Source organism: Pseudorca crassidens, chromosome 14 (assembly GCF_039906515.1).
Source record: "Pseudorca crassidens isolate mPseCra1 chromosome 14, mPseCra1.hap1, whole genome shotgun sequence".
Lineage (NCBI taxonomy): Eukaryota > Metazoa > Chordata > Mammalia > Artiodactyla > Delphinidae > Pseudorca > Pseudorca crassidens.
The window spans coordinates 26,302,307-26,324,132 of NC_090309.1; the positions used below are offsets into that span (position 1 = coordinate 26,302,307).

The 21,826-nt window shown below is 37.1% G+C and overlaps 1 protein-coding gene across 1 annotated transcript; it reads left to right on the plus strand.

The window, feature by feature from the left end:
- Positions 1-2,241: 2,241 nt before the first annotated feature.
- On the plus strand, positions 2,242-21,401 carry MOB1A (MOB kinase activator 1A). Its single transcript, XM_067704646.1, has 6 exons — positions 2,242-2,455; positions 5,677-5,843; positions 10,515-10,608; positions 12,065-12,198; positions 16,331-16,494; positions 17,614-21,401. The coding sequence occupies exons 1-6, from the start codon at positions 2,442-2,444 to the stop codon at positions 17,689-17,691; spliced, it is 651 nt and encodes a 216-aa protein (XP_067560747.1). The 5' UTR covers positions 2,242-2,441; the 3' UTR covers positions 17,692-21,401.
- Positions 21,402-21,826: the final 425 nt, after the last annotated feature.

Genomic DNA, 21,826 nt, shown 5'->3' on the forward strand with positions numbered 1-21,826 from the left:
TCTCAAAGTCCTACCACCTAACAAAACAGCTGTTAAATATGCAAATACTACTCTTTAACTTCAACTATAATTATATTACAAGAAAGATATATCAATAGATACAGGGCTACAAGAGTTCAGAGGTAGGAAAGAGGATTTCCTGCTGGATCTTGAAGGACAAGGTAAGATGTGGATGTTGAGGCATTCCAGGCAAAAAGAACTGCAAGCACAGGAGCATGGACTCAAAGAGGCCCAGGACTTATTGGAGAAACAGCAAGAAGTTGTTTGGGTGGAAAACCACCTTAAGCAATGAAGCTAGAAAACTAGAAAACTAAAGGCCAAGTCATAAAAAGCCTAGAATTCCTCTACCTTTCATCTTATCAGTACTGGTAATACCGCACTAATTACTGTTTATTCCTGTGTCAGTCTCCTCTGTTAGTCTGGGAATTCCAGTCTATATCACCCTTCATTCATTGAGCATTTATTGGGTGCTAGGCACTGTGCTGAGCACTGGCGATGACAAATAAACAAGTTATGTTTTGCCCCCAAAGGAATTCACAGTCTAGTGGGGAAGAAAACGTAAGATAGTTCTGATGGAAAGATGAACAGTGTGGGCCTGGCTAAAGTAAACTATTATCAACATATCTGGCCATGGTTTCCCCTTCTCTGTGCCCTGCTTGTACCCTATAGAAGCCAGATCACAGGGAGGGACAAAGAGGTTCTTGAAAAATAAAATCAGTGATCAAATCAGGAGTCTAGTGGGATGGGCCAGATAGAACTAAATGGCAAGTAAGATAGTGACTGAAAAATGCCTGTGGGATTTGGAAACTGACACTGGAGAGCCTGGTGAGAGAATTTTCTGTGGGAGGGCAGGCACCCTGCAGAATGTGGACTGACTGGTGTTGAGGAACAAAAGAAATGGTAATGTTGTGGAGATAGTGGATGAAGACTGTTATTGGACCAGGACCCTTTTTCAGATGGTCTTTTGGGGGCCTGAGGTAACTTAAAGGAAGATTAAAATGTATTTGTTTCAAAGGCCAATAAGCACATGAAAAGATTCTCAACATCAGCCAACAGGGAAATGCAAATCAGAATCAAGAGATACCAGTTCACACCCACTAGGATGGCTATAATCAGAAAAATACATAATAGCAAATGCTATCAAGGATGTGGAAATATCAGAACCCTCAGATATTGGCCAGTGGGAATGTAAAATGGTGCAGCCAATTAGGAAAACAATCTGTCAATTACCCCAAAGTTTAAACATATAGTTACCATATGACCCAGCCACTCCTAGGCATATACCCAAAAGAAAAGAACACATTCATCCACACAAAAACCAGTACAGGAATGTTCGTAGCAACAGTATTCATAACAGCCCAAAGTGGAAACAACCCAAATGTCCATCAACAGATGAATGGATAAACAAAACATGGTATATTCATACAATGGAGTAGTGTTCATCCATAAAAAAGAAGGAAGTACTGATACATGTTACAACATGGATGAATCTGAAAAACATAAGAAGCCAGACACAAACACTACATATTGTGTGGTTCCATTTAACATGAAATATCCAGATTAGGCAAATTCATATAAAAAGAAGGTACACTAGTTGTTGCTAGGTGTTGGGAGGAGGGAGGCATGGGGTCTGCTAATGGGTACCGGTTTCTTTTTGGGGTGATGGAAAAAAATGTTCTAGAATCAGATAATGGCTATTGTTGCACAACTCTGAACACACACACACATACACACAAACACAGGAGAGTACTTTTTAAAAGGGTGAATTTTATGCTACGTGAGTTAGAGTTAGAGCTCAACTTAAAAATCAAATTAAAATTTAAAAAAAATTTGGGTAATTCCCTTGTCGGCCAGTGGTTAAGACTCGGCCATTTCACTGCCGTGGGCCTGGATTCCATCCCTTGTTGGGGAACTAAGATTCCGCAAGTAGCACAGCACGGCGGAAAAAAAAAAATTAAAAAAATTTTTGCCCTCACAGAGGCCCCTTGACACCTAGTGAGATGGAACACGCAAGACATTAGCAACAATTCCAACCAAGCACAGGCTCAGCCGCTCTTCCAGTCCGAAGACCGCAATTCCACCACGCCTCCGGCAGCGGAAGTCCCGGCCTAGAGGCTGCTGATTGGCTGAGGCGGAGGAGCGGGCGGTGCGAAAAGCGGCCTCTCGAGACCCTCTCAGCGGGGAGGAGCAGAACGAAGCCTTAGCTCGCGAGATTTTGCTGGTTCCGCATTTTGGGTCTGTAAGGTGGGGGAGGGGGGAGAGGCGGGTGCAGTTGCTTTCACCTGCTTGCCCCAGCTCGATCCCGGCCCGGAGCAGCGGCGGCGCGGGCTTCCGCTGTCCGCTGGCTGAGGACCTTCAGCTCCCCCTTGGTCCCGCGCCGGCTCCGAATCCTGTCCGCGGCAGGGGCCAGCGGCCCCTCCCCTCCCCTCCGAGGATAGAAGATGAGCTTCCTCTTGTGAGTGTGGCCCGGTCGAGGGCTCCAGGACTGAGGGCCGAGGCCCGGAGGGGTGGACGGACGCCTGAGGCGAGGGCGGGTCCCCGGGGCCGGGGTCGGGTGCCCGGCGCTTGCTTTGCCCACGCTCTGGGTCACGGGGGAGGCTTGGATGTGGGCAGAAGCAGAGGGAGATGAAGGTCGAGGCAAAGGAAGCGGAGCGAGAAGGTTGGGGAGTAGAAAGGCCCTGAGGCCGGTAGTGCCTCCAGACTTTTCCGCCGGGCACCTGAGGGCAGAGGGACGATCTGGGGGGGTCTCAATTTGTCTTGAGTCTCGAGCCTTTTAGTAACGATGCATGCTGACTTAGATTTTTACTCCACCGTACGTCCAGCTTTATTATCGTCAGTATTAAATTACCCCCGCGGAAAAATGCCGCCCCAGGAAAATGTGGGAGTGCCGCTGAAGTTAAGCTGCGGGCCTTGCATCCGATTCTGATTCAGCCCACTTTGTGAATTTGTATAATTAACTAACTTCTTTTTAACTCAGTAGAATCCTATTTTAGAGATAACGTCTGGGCCCAAAGGAGCCTTCAATGGGAAAGTTTGTAAATTCTCTGATGATTCTTAATCGCATTAAGGTTTGAGAAGCATTGCTCTAGCACCTTATTTTTCTCAGGTGGCTCTCTTTACCTAGCATGTTGCTTAAATATGTATTGTATGAGCGAATAAATAATCCATTTTCAGTTATGGGCATCACCCACATACTTGACATCTAAAATAGTGTTTCATAACCAGAGTTTACCCCGTTTCTTATTGTGAGAAGTTTGGATTCTTTCTAGTATTTTGCTATTATAAAATAGGACTACTGAGACTATCTTAGTCTAAATCGCTTTTCCCCTCCTTTGGATTATTTTTTTAAGCGTATAGTCTTCAGAGTATGATTAGCATTTAAAAAATCTTTATGATTTATATTTTAATTGCAAATTTCCATATTACTAGAAACCACCACTACCCTCCCCCCACCCCCCAGTCTTTTTTTCTGTTTTGTGGATGCACAGTTCTTATTTGCTTTTTGGACCTAAATGTGAGGCTCTATTTCTTTTAAACTTTGTTTTGTTGATGGACATTTGAGTTTCTGCTTTTGGTTATTATGAATAATACTGCTATAAACTTGGATGTACGTGTGTGTTCCTTTCTCTTGGGAATTGCCTGGTTATATGGTAACTATGTTTAACCTTTTGAGGAACTGCCAGACTTCTTCAAAGCACTGCACCATTTTGCCTTCCCATCAGCACTGTATGAGTTTCAATTTCCCCACACCCTCCCTAGCACTTGTTAATTGCATTTTTGATTATAGCCATCCTAAGTGGACGTGAAATGGTATCTCATTGTGATTTTAATTGGCATTTCCTTAATGACTAATGATGTTGAGCATCTTTTTGCGTGCTTATTGGCCATTTGTGTATCTTCTTTGGAGTAATGTCTATTCAGATCCTTTGACCATTTTTTAAATGGGGTTGTCTTTTTGGTTTTAAGTTGTAAAAATTCTTTATCCTGGATACAAGTCCCTTATCACATCTATGATTTGCAATATTTTCTCCTACTTTGTGGATTCTTTTCACTGTCTTGATGGTGCCATTTGAAGCACGAAAGTCTTAATTTAGATGAAGATCTTACTGAACCTTGAGACATCATTTCTTGCTAAGTACGGAAAATATTTAGCTACCTGTCATTCACAGCTTGTTTCTATTGAAAGGGCCATTCCCTCTAATTTAGTACTTCCTTATTAACTTTAGCTCTTTATCATGTTAAACACAAACTTTCCATATTTGATTTTTATTGTTTTCATAACTCCTTTTTACTTCATAATCAGTCTTATTTAAAATTCAAATTACCCAGGTAAAGTGAAAGTCCTCAGTTTTATTCCCTTCCCCTTCCTAGAAGTAATCACCACGATCAGTTTGATGGGTGACACTTTCTATGCATTTACAAAATGGGCTTCTGCTGTACATTTCATTCTGTAATATGTTTAAGCATGTATTGAGATCTATCGGTGTGAATACAAGTACCTCTATCTTGTTATTCTTAACTACTGTATGGTATTCCATGATATAGATGTATCATAGTTATTCATTCCTCTACCAGTAAGCTCTAGGATCATTTCCAGGTTTTTCGCTATTAAAAATAATCTTGGGAAACACATCCTTATCCATATCGAGGAGAGACACCTAGAAGTAGAAGGGATGGATTGAGAAGCATTTCAGTGTTAATAGATATTGCCGTGTTGCCCTCTTAAAATGTTAATGCACTTTGACCATTAGTGAATTAAAGTACTAATTTCGCTCTACCCTATCCCACACTTAATGTAATTGTTCTGATTTCTGACAGGTTAAGGAAAAATAAATCTAATTTTAATTGAACAGCTTTTCATATGTTCATTTGTCATTCTGTTTTTCTTTCTGAATTGTGTATTCATCTCCTTAGCCCATTTTTCTAAAGCATTCTTTGCCTTTTTCTTAACAGATTATAAAAGCCCTTTATAATTTAGTTAATATTTTTAATATATGTTGCAAGTACTTTTTTTGGCTACTTGTCTCCTTGTTCTGAATTACTGAAGTTTTAATTGTTACCGTTAGAAAGCTGTCCATTTTTTCTGGGCTTTGTGTCATGTTAGGAAGACCTTCCTTATGAATGGTGTGAGTTAGGAATAAAAACTTGTTTTTCCCCCCCAAAAACCAGTTGTCTCATTTATTTTCTGTGCTATAAACTCTAAAATGTTAGTGCTACTTCTCTGGTTTGCTTTGATGGCATCACAAATATTTTGATACAGAAAACTGGATTTTTGAGCTATACGAACCTTAAAGCTAACACCCTCACAGCACTATTAGGTGAAAATTGAGGCCAAAGGAGGTTAGGTTTCTCAGGCAGTCACAGAGTTAGTGGCAGATCAAGAACTAGAATCCAGGTTTTTTCTTCTTTTGGTTAAGGTGCCCTTTCTGTTACACCAGACTGCTTCATGAGGCATAGCAAAATTGCCTTCTGTGTGAAATTGTGCTGCTAATCCTGTTTCTATGTAGGGGAAAAAATATAACTCTTTCTTTTATTGTGTTTATTCTCTCCTCCCCTACCCCCCATCTTGGCACTTTTCAGGGAATATTTTTAAATTTCAAAACAATTTATATGCCTAAAATTGTCATTCTGCTTCCGGTCCTAAAAATTGATGTACTTTTACTTTTAACCTAACAGTAGTAGCCGCTCTTCTAAAACATTCAAACCAAAGAAGAATATCCCTGAAGGATCTCATCAGTATGAACTCTTAAAACATGCAGAAGCAACTCTAGGAAGTGGGAATCTGAGACAAGCTGTTATGTTGCCAGAGGGAGAGGACCTCAATGAATGGATTGCGGTTAACAGTAAGTTCTTAATAACTTTCAACTTTACTGGTTTATAAGAAGATTTTGCTAAAATCTTTTTGTTAATGAACTTTCTTATGGATGTAGCTGTCTTAGTAAAACAGATTATCTGTAAAGAAACATGTAAGTGCAAATACATCCAAAGTGTGTTCTCTTCAGAGTGTACCTGATTATAGCTTGTGTGGTTAAATAGAGAGAGACCTGAGGAGAAATGAAAAGTACTTTGGGGTTATCTCTGAGGAGAATGGTCTGAATTGCTGAGTAAGGTCAAATGAAAGATTGATAAATACAAAGATTCTACCTGTGGTGGACATGACTTTGTAGGAATCCATCTTCATAGTTGTGCCCCCACTCCCAGCAGCTTTCATCTGCCTGTGTATACAGAAAAGTCAAGTGCAGTTGTTATGGTCAGTCACTTGATTATTGTGAGTTAGGAGTAGTCAGAAGAAAATTGAGAGATTGGGAGAAAACAGAGGGACCCATGAGCTGAAAGTCACTCTGAATTCAAGAAGTAAGGGCATGACATGGAAGGATATGCTGAGGCTAGAGGTTTGAATATTAGTGTCTATCATTTCTGAGATGAGATCAGTTCTGGATGATAGGGTTTAAGTCTATTAGGAATTTTAGTTGTTCCAGGAATCTTTAATTTTTTTTTTTTTTTTTTTTTTGCCGTACGCAGGCCTCTCACTGTTGTGGCCTCTCCCGTTGCGGAGCACAGGCTCCGGACGCGCAGGCCCAGCGGCCATGGCTCACGGGCCCAGCCGCTCCGCGGCATGTGGGATCTTCCCGGACCGGGGCATGAACCCGTGTCCCCTGCATCAGCAGGCGGACTCTCAACCACTGCGCCACCAGGGAAGCCCTGTACATATGTTTCTTGAATCTCTTAATTCACAGGTTGCCCTTCATTGCAGTTATTTTTCCTTGCTCTTTTTGTTGTTGTTGAAGAAACCAGTTTGTTTTCTACAGAATGAGTTTTGCTGATAACATCCCCAAGGCGTCCATTATCTTGTTCTTTTATTTCCTGTAAATGTTAAATCTAGAGCAGCACTGTCCAAGAGAACTTTCTGTGATTAGGCAAATGTTGTATATCTTCACTGTGGCCATTTAGCACTTGAAATGTGGCTACTGTGACTGGAAGTGAATTTTAAATTTAACTTCATTTTAACGTAAATTGCCCTGTGTGTCTAGTGGCTACCATGTTAGAACAGATGTGGAGCTTTGATCAGATTCAGGTTTGATTTTGTTTAACACTACTTCGTAGGTGGTGGTATATACTTCCAACAGTGTAGATATTTCCATAGTGTCTAGTTGTCTTTTTATGTGGTATTCAACTGTTGATAATCATTGCCTTGGTCAGTGTGGTCCAATAGAAATAAATACATTGTGAGCTACAAATGGAATTTAAAATTTTCTAGTAGCCACATTAAGAAAAATTTTATTTTTCTCAACTCATTAAAAAGCCATTATTCATATTACTAAGAGAAAAAAAATCAGGTGTAGAACTATGTAATGTGTTATCTTTTGTGTTAGATGGGATAAAGAAACTTAGGGGGCACGACACAGAAAAAATTAGTATAGTAGTTACCTGTGTGTAGGGGGGAAGTTGGAGTGGTTGGAACTTAGATTTTTCACTGTATATTTTTATCTATCTTTTGGCATGTGAACCATGTGACATATTATCTATTCAGAAAAGACCCCTTTTTTGTAACCTTATTCAAATTATTATCTTTCATTCTTTTTTTTGATTTCTCTTAAATTGAAGTACAGTTGATTTACAGTGTTGTGTTAATTACTGCTGTACAGCAAAGTGATTCAGTTATACATATACATACATCTTTTTTTTATGTTCTTTTTCATTATGGTTTACCATAGGATATTGAATATAGTTCTCTGTGCTATACAGTAGGACCTTGTTTGTCCATTCTATATATAAAAGCTTACATCTGCTAACCGCAGCCCCCCACTCCATCCCTCCCCCAACCCCTTCCCCCTTGGCAACCACCAGTCTGTTCTCTATGTCCATGATTCTGTTTCTGATTCATAAATAGGTTCATTTGTGTCATATTTTATTTTATTTTTAAATTTTTATTATTTTTAAAATTTATTGATTTTAATTATTTATTTTTGGTTGCATTGGGTATTCGGTTCCTGTGTGTGGGCTTTCTCTAGTTGCAGTGAGCGGGGGCTGCTCTACATGCGGTGTGAGGGCTTCTCATCCTGGTGGCTTCTCTTGTTGCAAAGCACAGGCTCTAGGCGTGGGGGCTTCATTAGTTGTGGCACGTGGGCTCAGTAGTTGTGGCTCGTGGGCTCTAGAGCGCAGGCTCAGTAGCTGTGGGTCATGGGCTTAGTTGCTCCGCGGCACGTGGAATCTTCCTGGACCAGGGATCGAACCCATGTCTGCTGCACTGGGCAGGTGGATTCTTAACCATTGCACCACCAGGGAAGCCCCTGTGTCATATTTTAGATTCCACATATAAGTGATGTCATATGGTATTCATCTTTCTCTTTCTGATTTACTTCACTTAGTATTATAATCTCTAGGTCCAAATGGCATTATTTTGTTCTCTTTTTTTTTGGCTGCACTGTGAGGCATGTGGGATCTCAGTTCCCTGACCAGGGATTGAACCCATGCCCCCTGCATTGAGAGTGTGGAGTCTCAACCACTGGACCGCCAGGGAAGTCCCATATTTCGTTCTTTTTTTATGGCTGAGTAATATTCCATTGTATATATGTACCACATCTTTATCCATTCATCTGTTGATGGACATTTAAGTTGTTTCGATGTCTTGGCTATTGTGAATAGTGCTGCTATGAACATAGGGGTGCATGTATGTTTTTGAATTATAGTTTTGTCCAGATATACGCCCAGGAGTGGGATTGCTGGATCATGTGGTAACTATTTTTAGTTTTCTGAGGAACCTCCATACTGTTTTCCACAGTGCCTGCACCAATTTATTGGTACATTCCTACCAACGGTGTAGGAGGGTTCCCTTTTCTCCACATCCTCTCCAGCATTTGTTATTTGTTGACTTTTTAATGATGGCCATTCTGACTGGTGTGAGGTGGTACCTCATTGTAGTTTTGATATGCATTTCTCTAATAATTAGCAATGTTGAGCATCTTTTCATGTGTCTGTTGGCCATCTGTATATCATCTTTTATTCTGAAGGCATCTGTTGACCTTCAGCTTTCAATTTTTCTTTGAGACTTAATGCTCTAATCAACTGTTCTCAAACCTTTTGGTTCCAGGATCCCTTTATTCTCTTAAAAATTATTGAGAACCTTAAAGGGCTTTTAATTATGTGGGTTATATTTAGTGATACTGTGTTAGAAATTAAAACTGAGCAAGTTTAAATACTTATTTTAAAATACATGTTAACATAAATATATTTTTATGAAAAATGACTATTTTCCAAAATAAATTTTAGTGAGAAGTGTGGCATTGTTTTACAGGTTTGCAAATCTTATTTAATGTCTGACTTAATAGGAGGTTGGCTGGATTCTCATATCTGCTTCTGCATTCAGTCTGTTGTGATGTCATACATTATGGAGCCTCTGGACAACTCCACTGTGCCTCCTGAGAGAGAGTGAAAATTCAGAGCAATTACAATGTTTCTGACCTCACAGATTCCCCTCTGAAACAGGGGATCTCTGGACCGTATTTTGAGAACAGATCAATAAACCAGCACACCATCTGGGCACACTCTTTGTTTTGAATGAATTGAATGCCTAAGTATTACTTTCTTAGAAACATGACTAATTTAAGAGGAAGGTTTATAAGTGAGGGAGTTTTGTATAAAATTCCTTTTGACATGGTGGAATATTGATTTGTTTTCTAAGAAACTTGGAAAAGCCCTAGTTGATTTTTTAGGTAGTCTTTTAGATGGGGAACTAAGACACTTTTTAAAAAGCTTGCCAAGGCTTATGTGGTTCTCTTTGCACAGAGTAATATGTTTCACTCAGTTAAGTTCATTTCTTACCCCCTTCCTCTTCTGTTTTCTTCCAGATCTAGCTGAAGCTCCTTTAGGAAGTACTCCTTGACTATCTCAGCTCCTCGAGATGTTGCCTTTTCTCTGAACTCTTCTAGCACTTATTGTTGGCCTTTGTATGCTATCTTCTTATATGTTGTATTACTCCTCTCTTTTAATTTTGTCCCTTTTGTTAGCTGGAGACTCTAGGGGAAGGGGCATTATCTCCTGTCTTTTTTATGTCCTCAATATGCACTAGGTCTCAATTTTTTATGATGAACTAGATTTTTTAAATGCCCGACACAGCTGATACACCTCCCTCCCAGTATATTCTGCAACGATTTTTTTCTCTTTCCCAACACAAATGATATTGTCTGGTCCAGATTGGTAAGAAGCTATGGATTTTTTCATTTGCTTGTATATGATCAAATTGTATATTCTAATGTAATAATCACCATTACGTTAGAATTATCCCTAATATTTTATTTTTCTGCTTACAGGCTGTTTAAAAGCTTAGTATATTAAAAGTTAATGTATATTAAAAGTTAACTTTACTTAGGTGTAACAACTTAGAAAGAGAATTTATGTGCCCCTGGATTGTTGAATCTCCTGAGGATTCTTGGCTGAATCCTCCGACTGAGAGGTCTGATGTTTTGTTGTGTTTACACAGACATTTTAACACAGTTTTGCTATTATCTTTCCAGCTGTGGATTTCTTCAACCAGATCAACATGTTATATGGAACTATCACAGAATTCTGCACTGAAGCAAGCTGTCCAGTCATGTCTGCAGGTCCAAGGTACATATACTGGCTATTATATAGGTATTTGAATTATTACCAAATAAAGCTAATCACCAATTGATATAAATTAAATAATAAAGACTTGTTTTTCTTACCCATTTGCTTGTGAAAACAAAAAGTTTACCTATAAACTTTTAGTTATTAAATAGTTCGGTATGTGGTACCCAGTATTTTGATTTTTTATAATTGCATTATATTAAGTATGAATATTCAGTAGTAGGATTGAAAGTAAAGAAATTTGAGTTAGATTTATCTTGCTTTTACAAACGTTATTTTTTTCAATTTTATTAATATTTATGGTTCTGTTTCTGGATTTTAAATTAATTTCTTGGAATAGTTTTTAGTTGACCCTTTAATATTTGATTTTTTTGTTGTTGTGCTTTTTACTGTTAGTTACCTCCAAATTGTGCTGCTTTAGTTATCTGGCTTAAAAATGCTAGATTAAAATTTTTTTGACTATCATAAATTTCTAGAAATGTTGAGAAAGAGATGGAACTCTTTATCACCCATAAAGTTAAGATGTGATGGAATTAACATTTTAGTGTGTCCTTCCGGCCTTTTTTCCTATAACAAATGATTGATTTTATGTGATGACAGTTGGTAGCAAGATATTTACCTCTTGGGAAAAAATAGTCCTTTCTGAATTTGCTATAGATGTAAAGGAAAAAAAAGAAGGGCCCCAATGAATTTGAGTCCTATTTTTATTATGTTATTTTAGGAGAGATGTTTTTTATTTTGTGAAGTGTTAAGTTTTATTCCTCAAACTATCTTTGGCTTAAATGCTTCACACAGTGAAGTTTTGATTAAGTCTTATTAATCATTCTAGCTCAGCAAAGGTGAGGTAGAAAAAGACGCATGCCTAAGATTGTTTCTTTAAAACCCTCTCCAAGAAACAGGGTTTTATAATCTTGGCTCTGTTGATGATTACTTAATGGCCAACAAGCTCAGAATGTGGTGGATCCATCAGCACCTTACCCAGTCCTCAGCACCCTCTGTCTAACAGACAGGAATGCAGTTCCTTTGTTTTTCTCAGGGCTGTGTTGTAAAACAGATTCTGGCACAGCCAGCTGCCACACTGGCTTCCTTTTCTTTTCCATTTATTACCATCACATTTCAGAATACAGTGTAACTATGGTCGGCCCTCCGTATCCATGGTTCTCTGCATCTACAGATTCAACCAACCGTGGATCTTGTAGTATTTACTATTGAAAAATATCTGTTTGTAAGTGGACCTTGTGTGGTTCAAACCCACATTGTTCAAGCGTCAACTGTACTTCTACAGGGAACTCTCAAGTAATCTTCAGTAGAACTTTAGGTAATTTACTAAAAATATATACTATACTATACTATAGTACTATATATATAACTTCTGTTGACAAACTGTGAACCTACTTTGATTACAAGTTGCAACATGTTTTTGAAAACTTTATCACTAAAACTTTTTTCTCTCCAGATATGAATATCATTGGGCAGATGGTACTAATATTAAAAAGCCAATCAAATGTTCTGCACCAAAATACATTGACTATTTGATGACTTGGGTTCAGGATCAACTTGATGATGAAACTCTTTTTCCTTCTAAAATTGGTGAGTTAATGTTGTAGAACTAATTTGCTTTTTAAAAGATAAGTGTGTTATTGTCTTTTTAATGCTCTGTTACTATAAAAAAAAGTAATAAAGACTGCCAAATTCCTCTCCAAAAAGTCTGTGAATGTATACTCCTTCTAGCCATGTTTGTGTCTGCCTGTGTTTCTTCATCAGTACTAGTTGTTACTCAGTTTTTCATCTTTTCTAATATGGGTAAATAAATTTCTAGTATAATGTACATTCTAAAAAATATCAATAACATTGAGCATTTTTTGGTTTATTGATCCTTGTGTGTTTTCTGTTTATATCCTTTTTCTATTTCTTTATGTTAAGGTTATTAGCTCTTTGTCATGCATGTTGTGTGTATTTTTTCCCTGGGTTGCCGTATTGTCTTGTTTATGAGGTTTTTTTCTATGTATAATGTTCTTATTTTGACCTATTAATCTTTCCCTTTATGATGTCTGGATTTTAATACAATGATTAGAAGGGATTTTCCTACTTACAGATTATAAAATATTTGTCCATGCTTTTATTTAGTACTTTTGTGGTTTTGTTTTTGCATTTTATTTTAATCTTTGTTCTGTCAGGAATTTTTTCTCAGTGCTCCCTTTACTTTTTTCCAACTATAAATGCTAGTTTGTCCAGTACCATTTATCGAATACATGTGTCTTTTATCCCCTCATTATCATATGTGTACACCAAATTGACATATATCTTGGAGTCTTTTAATCTCTTTATCTATTGTTTTAGAAATTCCACACTGTTTTAATTACCATGGCTATGTATCTTTGAACATCTTGTAGGGCTAGTCTCTCTTCCTTGCTCTTCTTTTTCAGAATACTTACAGCTATTCTGGAAAATTTGTTCTTCCAAAGAATTTAGAAACATTTTGCAAGGTAAAAAAATAAAAACTGAGATTTTTATTATGATTTCATTCAATTTGTAGATTAATGTAGGGATTTCTCGTTCTCTTGACAATACTGAGTCTTCCTATCCAAGAACAATTCATATTCATTTATTCATGTCTTTTAATTATTTCTTATTTCCTCGTGTAAGATTCTGTATTTTACTTTATGCTAGTCCTTCAGGTTTCTTAAGTTTATTCCTAGGCACTTAATGTTTTTATTGATAATCTGGTTTCTAACTGGTTATTGTTTAGTATATAGGAAAACTATTCTGATTGTTTCTTTTGGATTGGTTTTCTTGAGTTTTTAAAGTATATAGTTACATCATACTAAGATAATATTAATTTCACCTCTTCTTTTCTGATAAATATACTGCTTGTGTAACTCTTATCTAATTGCAATAACTAGTACTTCCAGAGCAGTACTGATTAATGGTGATGATGGCAAACATCCTTTTCTTGTATACTTTTACGTGAGTGCTTCTAGTATTTCAGCATTAAGTAGGAATCTTGCTTTTGGTTAGAGGTATGTGAATTTTTAAAAATCAAGTTGGTTATAGGGTTTTATCAGATACTCTTCTAGTATCTGTTGTTGATCATAAGGTTTTCTCCATTTTTTTTTAATGTTCTGCTGCAAGAGTATTTTTTTTATTTCTGCTATTTTGATTAAGATTTTGGCATTGGTATTCATGGATGTGATTGGTCCTTGTCACTTTCAGTATAAGGGTATCTTATGAACAACATATTGTTGGATTCTGTCTTGTCTGTTCGGGCTGTTATAACAAAAAATACTGGAGACTGGAGGGCTTATAAGCAATAGAGATGTATTTCTCACAGTTCTGAAGTCTGCAAGTCCAAGATCAGGAGCCAGCATGGTCAGGTTCTGTCATAAGTCCTCTTCCTGGTTTACAGATAGCAAAAAGCAGTGTTTTTGTTGTATCCGCACATGGCAGAGAGGGAAATCATCTTTGTTGAGTTTTTTCTTATAAGGGCACTAATCCTATTGATGAGGGCAGATGCCCTATGACCTAATCACCCCCAAAGACCCCACCTCTTAGTACCATCATCTAGGGGGTTAGAATTTCAACATGATTTTGAGGGAGACACAAACATTCAGAACATAGCAGATTCCTTTTTGAAGTCTAATCAGAGGCTCTTTCAGGAGAAAAATTTATATCATGTTGTTTGGTCTGTTTGTTTTTGGTCAACTTTTCCTTTCTATAAAACCTTTTGTTTCCTTTCTCATAGATCCTTTATTGTGTATAGGGTGTGCCTGAATGTTAAATTCAGCTTGGAAAGTGCTGCTTAGATTAAAACAAATCACTTGTATATTTCTTTATTAAAGTCTCCCTCTTATGGAGGTAAAGAATACTTTTGTCATTATTCTCTTTCCTCGGCTTCCCAATTCTTCAGTATTTTATCCTAATGTTCTGGAATTCTTTCCCCCTTCATTAGGCTATTATCCAGAGCTTACTTATGCTAATTATTTATTCTTATTAGACAAAACTGTCTATTATTCATTTTTAAACAAATATATCCAACTTATTAATGTTTTTTTCTTTGTTTTTTTTTAATTCTTTTTTTAAAATTCTTAATGTTCTTTTTAATAGCATGGGGCCCATTTGCGAATTCTGAGAGAAAAAGGATTTGACTTAAATCCATCTTTTCAGTACATGAATATAAGACCAAGTCCAGAAAAAACATGTCCATAAGCCCCAGAATAATGTGTGAAAAGGCAAGTTGTTACCAAGACTAAGGGTGGGGGGTGGGGACACACACACATACACACACACACACACACACACACACACACACACACACACACACACACAAATCAGCTAACAAGAGCAAACTATACTAAATTTCAAGCTATTAAGGACTGGTTGAGAAATAAAGAATACAAAATGCGGGAAGGAGAAAGTGACAGCGTTTGTTTTCTGAAAGATTAGAGAAAACAATATGTTCAAGAGTAGTGTAGTGGAACAGACCTTTAAGGCCAACTAATCTAGGTTATTTTGGAAGCAGATGCCTTCTTATGTGTTTGTTAGCTACACACAGTGCCAGTTGTATTGTCTTTCTCCTGTCCCTGTTTTCTAAGAAACATTGGTCTTGTCAACCAAAATTCTCAGGAATGCAACCAGTCACATCCCCACCTGCAGTGCTTGGAGAGAGATGACTAAGTCCTCTCCCAGTTCTTTTCTAAGGAGGTGTTTATATTCTTTGAAAACTAGGGAGGTGCCATTCCTCCCCTTTACAGAAAGTATTATTCCCCTTCTTAGACTATAGGAAAATGAAAATAGCACTTTAAAAAATTAAATAAAAAGTTGAGGACTCCTAGTTTAAGAAGGAAAACTGGCTTTTCAGAGTACTTCAGAAGAGGAAATACCTTTTTTTTTTTTTTTTTTTTTTTTTTTGCGGCACGCGGGCCTCTCACTGTCGTGGCCTCTCCCGTTGCGGAGCACAGGCTCCAGACGCGCAGGCTCAGCGGCCATGGCTCACGGGCCCAGCTGCTCCGCGGCATGTGGGATCTTCCTGGACCGGGGCACGAACCCGTGTCCCCTGCATCGGCAGGCGGACTCTAAACCACTGCGCCACCAGGGAAGCCCCGAGGAAATACTTTTTATTTGTAGACAGTAGATAATAATGACTCAAAGTGTGCCTTTCTTTTTTTTTTTGCTCGGGAGAGTTTCCAGTCCTGGTTGAGTGTGTATGTGTTTGTGTAAAAAAATTTTTTTAGAGTTAAAAATTGCAAAAAGTAAAAATTTTCTATTTATAGTCAAAAATACTTATTCTCCAGGACTTTCCTTGTGGTCCAGTGGTTAAGACTCTGTGCTTCCAGTGCAGGGGGCGTGGGTTCAATCCCTGGTTGGGGAACTAAGATCCCAACATGCCACGACGTGCAGCCAAAAAGAAGAAAAAACTGGTTGCATTTAATTTTAGGAAGAAACTCTCCTGTATTAAACAACTAAAATTGTTTTTGATTCCTCATCATCTTGCATAACTTGATACCTGTGTCTACTATTCTGAGGCAGTCAGGAAAAGTGTGGTATGTGAGGATACCTCATATACTTAGGTTTGGGGGGGGGGTTTCCCTTGCCTTTTAAAAAAAATGGAAATAGGCTTGTATTTGTGAATTTGTGTATTGGAGTTGCTCATTTCAGCATCTAAACTTTTCTGCTATTTTTCTTGAATTGATAAAAGACTGATTGATACATACCTATATTACAGGTGTCCCATTTCCTAAAAACTTTATGTCTGTGGCAAAGACCATTCTAAAGCGTCTGTTCAGGGTTTATGCCCATATTTATCACCAGCACTTTGATTCTGTGATGCAGCTGCAGGAGGAGGCCCACCTCAACACCTCCTTTAAGCACTTTATTTTCTTTGTTCAGGTAAGTTGAACTGCGTTGACTTTTGTGTCCTTTGACCTGGACATATCCGGATTGGTAGTTTATATAGAGTAATTTTTAGAGTCTTATTTATAGATGTAGAGCTAAGCATGCAGGGTTCTCGTGTTTTGTTCCCTTTTCCATGTTTATTTCTTTGATGTGCGTAGCAGCATAGAAACCATTACCCCCATTTTGGACCTTTTGCCTCTGGAGAGACCTGCCCCAGGTCTCTGGTTAAGATATGACAAGAAGCACCAAACACTCAAGAAAGCTTGTCCATCCTCTCCTGTTCCATCGCCACCGCTGGGTAAAGGGATGCCATGGGAAAACATCTATGGTTGGGTTGTTTCATGAGATGTCTATGCCTAAAAGAGAAACTTTTGGAAGAACTCATTAGCTACTATCTTGGGTTAAGTTTCCAGAAGTCCACTTCAGGCCAAATCTTACAAAGCCAGCAGCTAGAAACTTCAAAAAGAACCACCCTCTTCAGAGGTGTGGCCTATTTCCTTATGGGCCCTTAGTTGGAATTAGAACTTTTTAAAGTCAAAATAATTCACACTGTTTGAAAAAGATATCAAAGAATAGGGACTCGTTAGCCTAACTTTCGAGATATATAATTCTATATGTAAAATATAAATATGTCTCTCTAGATATTTTGGAGGGAAAGCAGGTAGTTTTATAGTAGATATTGTATGTCACAATTCTATGTACCACACAAAGGAGAATGTACTGTGCTCTCTTCTTTGTTTTCCTTCTGAGATTATTGCATGGCATAGATAGAGTGTAGATATAGATATACGAAAGTAAAAGGTCTGCTGCCCCAGATGAGGCCACTATCAATGGTTCAGTGTATAGTTTTCAGATAATTTCTGTGTAAATGCAAACATTTTACGATTTTGATTTTACACAGGATCATGCTAATATGTACGGTTGCTTACTTATTAAGTCCCCTGTATTTTAAAACAGGGAGTAAAAATGACCCCATTTTAAAACGTTCATAGAGATTATTTCATCATTCTTTTGGATTTCAGAAAGCTAGGGTTGGGAAACCCTTCTCAATGACATTTATAGAGTTTTAATTTTAGATCTGTTTTTAAATTTTATTTTTCTTCTTTATTTTAGGAGTTTAATCTGATTGATAGGCGTGAGTTGGCACCTCTTCAGGAATTAATTGAGAAGCTTGGATCGAAAGACAGATAAATTTTTCTTCTAGAACAGTTACCCTCTTGCTTCATCTACTGCTAGAGCTATCTCGTTGCTTTCTGTTATAGACTAGTGATACAAACTTTAAGAAAACAAGATAAAAAGACACCTATTGTCTGTGTCTACTGATAAAATTGTCCCAAAGGTAGGTTGGCCTAATACCTTCAGAGTGAGAAATTCAGGACACAGCTGAATCTGAGGCACTGTGTGACCACTGCTGTTACTGCCATAGAGCCATACTTGGTTGTAGAATGTGAGGACTAACCTGTAGTTTATTAGTTTACTTACTCTTTTACTGAAGAAGATGATCGACTCTGTTTCAGGTGACAGCACGATGGATATTAAGAATTTCCAATAATTTATTAACAGGTTTCCAGAACAAATTTCCTAATAATGCAATCACAGATCAGTTTTATTCTGCTTTTATTTTACAAATAGAAGAGGTGTTCTAAAATTTCCTTAAGATTTAGAACATTTGTGTCACTTTGGATAACCTTGTAGTTTGAAGTTTGTATGCTAGTGTTTTTATAGGTAAGATTATATATATGTATATTTTTTCAAAATCCATGATTGCAGTTTAAATCATCATATGACATGTGGTATGGGAGTAACCAAAGTCATTTCTAAAAGGACTTTATTTTTTAATCTTTATTTGGGATTTTATTCACATAAACCTATCTAAATTTTTAGTGTGTGTGTATCAAATAATTTTTTTAAGGCATCTAAGGATCGTCTTGCAGATTTTTATTTTGAAATGCTTCATTCAGATTAATTTTAATATGTAGGTTTTGGCTGAGAAAAGAAAAACTTCCAAAAAATTATGACAAATTTGGGTCTCATAAACCATTATTTTCATTCATGTTTGTTTCAGAGGCCTTAAAATTTGGATAGGAGAATGGAAGAAAGTACTCAGAGTACTTGACTATTTTATTTTGAGTTTTCCTTTAAAAAGAAACTACTTTTATACGTTTTTATTGTGACTTGAGACTTAGTTAAGTGTAGTGTAGAAATGCACGAACCTTATCCCAATAAGGATAAAACGTAAGGAAAACCACAATAAAAAACCTTGAAGGTGTACACATTTTATAACCCAGCTAAAAGTTTGATGTGCTGCCTGTTCTTTAATGTGTGTGTGTGTTGGGCGAGGGGGGGTAATATGTTTAAAGGAGACAAAATGGGATAAGTTAAAAAAAAAAAAAAGAAAACTTCATCTGTTAATAGTCAAAGGATGGATTGGGATTTTATTCTGTTTTGTTTCTGTATTAAAACTTGAAATTATTCTATTTCTATTGGGATAAAAAGAATCTTTAAGGAAGAAAAGATCTAATTTTCTTTAGGTTTCTAAGATTTAGACTGTTTAAAATGTAATGAGGCACACATATTACTAAAGACTTGCCAGACTGGCAACACTTTAATTTCATCAATGTTCTTCGTTTCAGAGCTATGATTTTTTTTTGCAAAGTACTCACCATCTTCCATCTTGATACCTTTGGTTAAGGTTAAATTTGATAGGGTTTTATTTTTATTATTCCACTAGAATGTAAAGAAAAGAATTGCTTAGAAACTCCATTTTTGTAATAATCCAATTTCAATAAATTCTTAAATATATGTAGAATTTTAAAGGAAACAAAACATTTTATCTGATTTAGGCTGAAACCGTACATCGTTGTTTTGGGAAATAAAGAGTAGAAAAATCCCTTATGAAAAAAAAGAGAAAAGCCCTCTATGAAACATTCCATAATCCATGTTTTAAGAATATCCAAAGTCCCTGTCACACATTCTGTATGTTTATGTTGATCATTTCCAAACAAGAAAGACGGTTTTTACATGCCACCTAGAATGTTACTGACTCTTGACTTTGAACATTGTTGGCTTTAAGTATGCAAGGAATGAAATATTTCTCACCTAGGATTGTACTTTCATCATTTCTAATATTTCACATATCATCAAACAAAAGGATTCTCACTTTTCTCCATTTATTTTCAGTGGTAGAAATCCTCCCTCTCTTCATGACTCAGCCCAAAAACTAACTAAAGATGGCCACATTTAGGACAGTAGTAGAGGCAGCTTAATAATGGGACATAAATTTTAAAATTTGTTGGTAATTTGGGAATTCAGGTAATTCAGAATGTCCTTTTTTTTAAAAAAAAATAAAAGCATTACTAGGTTCCCAAGCTAATCTGGCTTAACCAACAATGCATCTAAACATTGGTGTTAACATTATTTGTTTACATACAAGGCCAGGGAGTTGAGAACAGGAGAGTTGGAGGAAGGGGAGAGAATAGGGAGAGGATGACACCTTTCTGACTTGGCTGGAGGGCCAACCTTTGATTAAAGTTGGAAGAAATCAGTCTCTCTTTGACTCCTCTCAATCTTGATTTATCTCCCTGAGTAACACTCATTCGCCTGGCTCCTCCTAATCAGAAGTCATCTCTCAGTGTCTGATCACTGCCCTTCACACCTGACTAAAATCATGGGTTGGACAGTACTTGCTAAATTATGCAGTTAATCCTATGGTGCTTTAATTTCGAGGCCTTTAAAAAAAACTTCTGGCCTGGAAAGTTTTTTTTAAAGGCCTGGAAATTAAAGCACCATAGGATTAACTGCATAATTTAGCAAGTACTGTCCAACCCATGATTTTAGTGCAGGTTTTTGTTTAAATAGTGCAACTTCCTTGTACTACAGTTTTTGTATTGACAGCCAGATGTATCCTTTATTCTCCAAACTGTGAATAAAGTGATTTTTAGTGAGCTGCCAGCTAACAAAGTATTTCCTTTCATCTTAGACTTGTAGATCCCTAGCTCATGTAGCTGCTTGAGAAATGCACATCTGTATTCATGATTACATTGATAACAGCAAGAGGAAGGTTTTTCTAGTAATGCAAGAGGAACAATTCTGGTGGTGATTTTAATTTTTCAAATATTGTTGAGGTTTCTTGATTATACTCTTGGCCTTCTCTCTGAGCAGTGAGGTCACATTAGAAGTGGAGAAGCTTCTAAACATAACATCATCACCTTATAAGCATAAATAAATCATTACTGAAGAGTATAAGTCCTAGAAATTTGTTTCTAAGCAACTCCAGTCATGATGCTGTTGTTACCCTTGCCTGGTTGTATGAGGCTGTCTCTCCTGTCTAGAATTCTGGCCTGAAAATACCAGCTGGTACACCAAACTAAGCAGCTTCAACAGGGACATTATTTCCTCCTAATATCAGTTCAGTAACTGGATTTGGTTTTTTACTATTGTACAATTCTGGCAAAGAGGGAAGATAAGTAGTTCCTCAGTGTTCCTTTGTTTTGCATTAGATTTTGATATTTCAGACTGTAAAGGGCTTTGGGGGATGCTATTGATATTACCTGTGATAGCAGTAATTTTATTGAAGCAACTGCATTGAAATTCACTTGGGTTTTCTCTCATTATCAGGTTCTTTTCCAAACAAGTATTCTGTAAATCCAAATGGATTACCAGTGTGCTATAGATTTATTATAGAACAACATTCTATGTTTGGTCTACATTTAAAATAGTTTAAGTTAGTCTTGGTTATCATCTAAAATATTTTTAAATGTTCTTTACATGAAAATTTATTTTGTATTTTTAAACCTTTAGGGGCTTTATCTATTTTTCTAAGTCAGTTAACTGTACTTTTAAAAAAATATATTTTGTATCTACTTTTGTAACTTCATCAGAATAAAATATATTGAAAGAAAGGAAGGACTGATGAAAGTATGTCTCAACACACTTGTTTCTATTTAAATGTGAAACTTGAGATTTTTGCAGGTTCTGTGGAAGGTTACCTTTGCTTATCATTTAGTAGCAAAAATGTTTTCTTAACTCTTAGAAGAAAGGGAAGTTCCTAAATGAACTAAACATCTTGTAATAGCAGGCCCACCCCCAAGGAACAGACTGTGCCTCTGGATGCAGTGGCTAAAACCTGTCCCAGACAAAAAATAAGTTGTCTCCTTCTTACCATGCTAACCAAGCTCTTGACCTTTTTTGTACATTCCTGGTTGTGAGATTGAGAAAAGGGAAGAGGAAAGACTAGACTTACTAATTTTCTGACCTTGAAATTTAGTACTCGGCTTATCCATAAGACACCCCTCCCCACATCATACACATTTTTCATTATTATAGG